The sequence below is a fragment of the Oncorhynchus masou genome, chromosome 12 (assembly GCF_036934945.1).
Source record: "Oncorhynchus masou masou isolate Uvic2021 chromosome 12, UVic_Omas_1.1, whole genome shotgun sequence".
NCBI lineage: Eukaryota > Metazoa > Chordata > Actinopteri > Salmoniformes > Salmonidae > Oncorhynchus > Oncorhynchus masou.
Genome location: NC_088223.1, coordinates 28919270 through 28925269, shown reverse-complemented (window position 1 = coordinate 28925269; position 6000 = coordinate 28919270). Strand labels below are relative to the sequence as shown.

The window sequence follows — 6000 nt, the reverse complement described above, 5'->3', positions numbered from 1 at the left end:
CACTAAAAATCCTATTTTCCCAAAACCTACCCCTACCCCTAACCCTAACCCTTAACCAAAGTTCTTGTTTTCCTACCTTTTCAGGACATTTTGGTTAAATGTTAGGACTTTGGGTCCTGATAATGTAGGAAAACAAGTACACGCACACATACACACCACACACACTCCCATACAATCATCATAGACACCGCTGCTGCTCTGTTTCTCATACTGTATATCCGGATGCCTAGTCAACTTCCCCGAATACATATCTACCCCTACCACTCCAGTATCCCTGAACATTGTAAATATGGTATTGGCACTGACCCTGGAACTGACCATGTATATAACTTATTTACTTTCTCGCGTTATTTCTATTTCTTGTGTGTTTTTGTTCTTCTTTACTTTTTTAAATAGTACTACTGATATTGACGACTGCATTTCTGGGAACGAGCTTGCAAGAAAGGCCTTTCCCTGTACTTGTGCACTTGACAATGCAACTTGAAACAAGGATCAATTGTAATTTTGAAATAATCAAACAAAGCAACAGCATTCATTTTAGTATTTATTTCCTCACATATTAAAAGTGATAAACTCACACAACACAAATATATAAATATACCCCACAAATAAGTTAAATAAATAATTTCAGAGTTTTGTACGTGTATAGTAGATAATATGAATAGCTTGGAATAGAACAATTCATGGGTAAACATTTCCAATGGTGTCCTTGACTGCTAAATAGACTATTGAGTGTGAATTGTCCTTCCAGGGATAACAACAGTTCATAAAACAAAAGCACAGTCCAGCATTTTGATACACACATTTCTAAACAACACACAAACAAATAAATAAATAATAATATCATAAATATACGGCATTGTGATATTGGACTTCAACATCAGTGGAAGACTTGTTTTTTGATGTAGTGTTTACAGTAAATGCCTTGTGGTCAGACAGTGGCTGGAGTTCAGCTATCAGCCCAACCCATCTAAAACCTACTGGACATAAAAACACATTCCTTTGAAGGCATTAGAACAAAAGTGCAGTGTCATCATTTCCTAATGGGTAATAACATTGACATTTAATGGACATTTGTTGGAAGCAGAAAAACAATCACTGCATATTTGGCAAGGAGCAGACCTATTGAAACCTGCTGCCTTCACTCTGTCTACAATCAAAACAATCAACAGTGGCTACAGTATGCAATAAATATTTCCGCCATCACAATAGACCTGCTTTTATCTGCTGCTACAGGAAGGCTGTGTGTATAGTAATTCCCTGTCCCTTAAAGTCATGTCCTTCATGTGTCAAATGTATTTCAAGTCATTTTAATGTGTGCACGGCAATCACTATAAACCGACAATTCATCTCTGATACAGAGGATTATTTTTTGATTTTAATTCTATGATATAGTAGATGTCGTGCGACAGGTAAAGTAAGGATCAAAATCCAAATGACAATAGTGGTCAATATTTTCAAGGCACTAATGAAGTAAGCTTGTAAAGTAAACATAGGCAAACATCACTCCAGAATGCCTTGGCTTGCATCCACCCATTTCATGTGCTCAGACACAGAAAGTGTATTTATGTTTAGAACATGATGACAACCCATGCCCAGCAAACAGTCAGTAACCATTCTAGTCCAGACTGTCACAGTTCACAGAGGACACACTTAAACCTCCCTAGTCTTCTAAGCCAGACAAGCTTGATTAGTCCAAGACTCATACCCAGATAATGTCCATATCCAGTCCACTGTGTGGTATACAACAATCAGCAGGCAGCCATTGGGAAGTGTTCCATCTTTGCCCTCTTCTCAGGGCCTCTCCTCTCAGGACCTCTCTGTCTTCCCAGGGGAGGACTCCCTAGACTCCTCCAGGAGGTCTTTGTTCGAATGCTCTGGAGCTATTCAAGCTCCTCTTCTTCCCTCCTCCTCATCTACCCGATGTTCAGTCTGTTGACTCTGGAGGCATTCTTCTTCCTGGAGGGAGAACCTTTCTCTATGGCAGCCATGTTGGATCGAAACATGTTTCTGTAAAGAACAAAGAGAGAAACATCAGGCTAAGATAAAGATTCCATGTTGTCTTTTCAATAACACAAAAACACTTGCTGAATGTTCGTGGGATCGCTCTATGGACCAATACTCCTGGCCTGAAAGGCATCCTCAATGGAGAATCTCCATTGGACATGCTTTTTAGTCCAGCAATAAGATTAACCTAGGTCTGAGAAACTGATCCTAAGAGGTTGTTATTGTTTCTTGTTTTTCTCTTACCTGAGAGAGATCAGTAGGTCGTTGCTGGTTGTGTCTGGACTGCTAACAGCCTGGTCCAAGGTCTGGTCTGAGTGGCCTACCACTACGAATCTGGGGTTCTCTGAGCTGCAGACAGAAAGAATAACCATGTCAAAATGAAAGCAAACCAAGATAACATTATTTAGACTACTCCTTAAGGGCCATGAGACTGGATTTTGTACTACAGAATTCTACAATGCTAGCGGTGACAGATGGTTGGCTATGGATTTCAACCCAGTAATGTCAGTACTGCATGCCCTACTGACTGTTCTCAATTACTTTTCACAGAGCAGGATAAAGCCTTGTCGAGATACACAGGCTAATCCTCAACCTTGGTATGTCATAACAGCAATAACTGTGGCAATACAACAGACATACCCACCGGTAAAACATTCCAAAAGTAGTGTCATGACTAATGGACTTGTCTGTAAAGGGGTTCTAAGCCTCCAGAACATGCAGACTCTTCCCCCATCCTCCCTTCTCCCCCATCGCTAGTTACACAACTAAAGCCAATACGCCTCCTCCCTGCATCTCATCCACAAGCAGCCCTGATACATCCTGATACAGGCTGGTCAGAAACGACTGACCGACACAGATAGTCACTGGCTTGATACAATCTGGTATCTAGCAGGGAGGTAGGGAGGGGAAGGAATAGGGGAGGATGAGGGCGGGAAGGAGGGTAGAAGTTCCTTGTCTCTTGAAGGTGAGCTCACCTGTTGTGACAGAATCCGGAGCAGGTCCTGTCGGCTGGGTGGGCACATTCACATCGCCCGGTGGAGCGGCGACGTCGGGACAGGGGGCTGCCAAGACCGTAGGGGATGACCTTATTGGGAGTGTTGACCCAAATGATGTCCAGGTGACAGAAGTAGATGCATTCATTGTCCAGCCAGTTATTGCAGGAGCATCGTTTAACCCTGGTGTGGTGTGGGATCTTCTGGGACGTGGACTGGGCAGGGAGCTCAGGCTGGCTGGATACAGGGAGCCCAAAACCTATAGAAACAGAAAGGATCATTGGTTAAGAGCCTGGTTATAACTCAGCAGAATCACCAGATGGCTGTGCAATTTGGCAATCAGCACCGAGCAAATACACAGTAACCACATCCTAATCAAAATCTCTTTTCACCGATAGAGAAAAGTACATGTAGGCTAACTGCCATCCCATTCTCCTATGCATCAGGTCTTGTCAAACACATTTGGACTTTGACTTATAACTAATATGTTATGAAAAGTTATCCAAGCCAAACAAAGACGGAGTTGTTTTCAGTCAAATGAAGTGATAGGAGTTGAACCGTGCCAATATAATCTGTATCTTATCATTGAGAGTGTGATTACAGCCGAGCAGGGTCTGTCTTTGTATTATATCTCTGTAAGGGGAACTGTGTGAGCAGGTCAAAGAGTCTAGCATCAGGCTGCATGTGCCATGCAGAAACTTTACAGCATTGCCATTAGCCACCCACCTCTCAGTACACCTGCCAGAGTAGGGATGTCTGAGCTGTCATTCTGAGAGGGGAACTAAGAGGGGAACTGAGAGGGGAACTAAGTAATAACAATACTACGAATACATGGTGCAGTAGGAGTTTTAGCATCAGGGTGGGAGGTGGCCTAGAGGTTAGTGCATTGAGACAGTAACTGAAAGGTTGCAGGTTCGAATACTTGAGCCGACAAGGTGAAATATCTATTACTAATGTGCCCTTGAGCAAGGCACTTAAGCCTAATTTGCTCCAGTGGTGCCGTACTACTATGGCTGACCCTGTAAAACAACACATTTCACTGCACCTATCCTGTGTGACAATAAAACATATTTTGTCATTCTGGGTTGTATCATGTTATTCTGGATCTCCCAGCCCCACCACCTCAACCAACCCTGACATCTCAACTGAACTCTGACCCCTCACGCTCCATTTAATAGCCTCATGACAATAATGTAACGCTTGCATAATAAAACGTATACACACTGTCAGTCATTTTTATGAATAAAGAATACAAATCCGCATTGTAATGTACCACCCGTAGTCCTTCTAATAGGTTTTCAAAAAAGTGATATAAATGTTTCATAGAAAGTTATAGATTAGACAGCTTACCCCCCTGCAGGAGCACACAGAGTGTGATGATGGTGAGAGCCAGGATGGAGTTCAGTGATAGAGCCATAGTTATTCTCTGGTAGAGTATCTCTGAAGACGCAGGATGCAATAATATCCAAGATTCCACAAAACAGTAGAGTACACACACTGGTAGAGTTAACAGTAATAGTAGCTACAGCTTTACAGTCCTGAGTGATGCCAATAAAGAGCGAGAGAGAGGCAACAGGTGCTTTGTGCTGCAGTGTCCTCTGGCCCCGCTACTTATACCCATCACTTTGTGATGTCACCTACCTAACCACGCCTACTGCCCATGTTGTTACACAATGATCACCGTTCAGCAACTGCCTGCCTGCCTGCCTCTCACTCTTGACACATTCCAGGCAACAGGAAGAGAGACGGAAAAGGAATGAACTGCTATTGGGTAGTTGTTTTAACCTTTATGGAGTATGGAGGTCATTGTCATTGACAGAGACAGAGACAGGAAATCACCAGAAAAGGCTTGGAATCTGGGAATGCTTTGGATTTTTCCAAACACAAGGCAGGCAGGAGAGGGAAACCTGGAGGCGGAGTGAAGACCTGGTGTCATCAGTAAAAGGAAAGGTTGTAAAGATAGTGTCTGATGATGGGGACTGTTGTTTTGCATGCTGCCACTACAGGTCCTCAGGGCTAGTGATGTTCACAGCAGAGGGAGCAGCCCCCATGGAACAGAGAGGTCATAGCCAGACGCATCCGGGACGACCCCTCTGACACACGCTATCTGTGTCGTCAATTTGACACACGTGTGACATGACCCCTGATACAGAGATAATGTAGAACACGCCACATGACCCCCATGGGGCCCACACACACACACACACACACACACACACACACACACACACACACCCTTCCGCCTATTTGCATGGTCAATCACGCAGTCCTTCCACTCTCACAAGAGAGCTGTAGAGTGGAGTATCAATCTAGATAGACAAAATACTAGTAAAGTCATGCAAATCGTCCTGGGTAGTCCTGTTCCGATCAGTCGTGAAGGAAGACTGTGATTCAGTGGTAAATTCCAGCAACACATGATCAGGCAGTGGAAGTGAAAGCACTACGTGTATCAGATAAAGGAGTACCAACAGATAATGCATGTAAATCCATAGTTTAAAGGATTACTGCTATGAATACTGTTGATTAGAGTGGAATATAGGTATGTTCATTCATCCACAAAGTAAAACATTATGTTGTGAGGTTCAGAGGGGTAGGCTATGTGATGCCATACTCCAATGCTATAGTCTTAAGCTAAGCATCTAAAATATAAAGATTTTACAAAGTGTTGTTGAGTATAGCAAATAGCATCAGCTGCAACAAGTTCACCTGTGGTCAGTGACATTTGGATACTGACACCTCCTCTATTTCCCATAAGTAGCATTTGGATATTGAAACCTCCTATCTCTGTTACCCACGCAGCCAAATGTTGAAACTATTCCCTGCAGAATGTCAACAGCAGTTCAGGCACAGTAATCACAGTGTTTTATATGCTAGTGTTTTTTACTGTAAATTCCCCATATGTTCAATGTGGAAAAGCCTGCAATGCAGTAGGCTGCTGTTTGGCCAGACATGATATAGCTATACCATCAAAGGCAAGCTAAAGGTGCACTCCTCAACCTCA

At 43.1% G+C, this 6000-nt stretch overlaps 1 protein-coding gene across 1 annotated transcript; it reads right to left on the bottom strand.

Moving 5' to 3' along the window:
• Window positions 1–531: 531 nt before the first annotated feature.
• Window positions 532–4594, bottom strand: LOC135549813 (endothelin-2-like). The gene is made up of 4 exons (XM_064980129.1): window positions 4350–4594; window positions 2982–3258; window positions 2251–2355; window positions 532–2010 (listed from the first exon to the last, which is right to left on the bottom strand). Exons 1-4 carry the CDS (start codon window positions 4414–4416, stop codon window positions 1917–1919), a joined length of 543 nt encoding a protein of 180 aa, XP_064836201.1. The 5' UTR covers window positions 4417–4594; the 3' UTR covers window positions 532–1916.
• Window positions 4595–6000: the final 1406 nt, after the last annotated feature.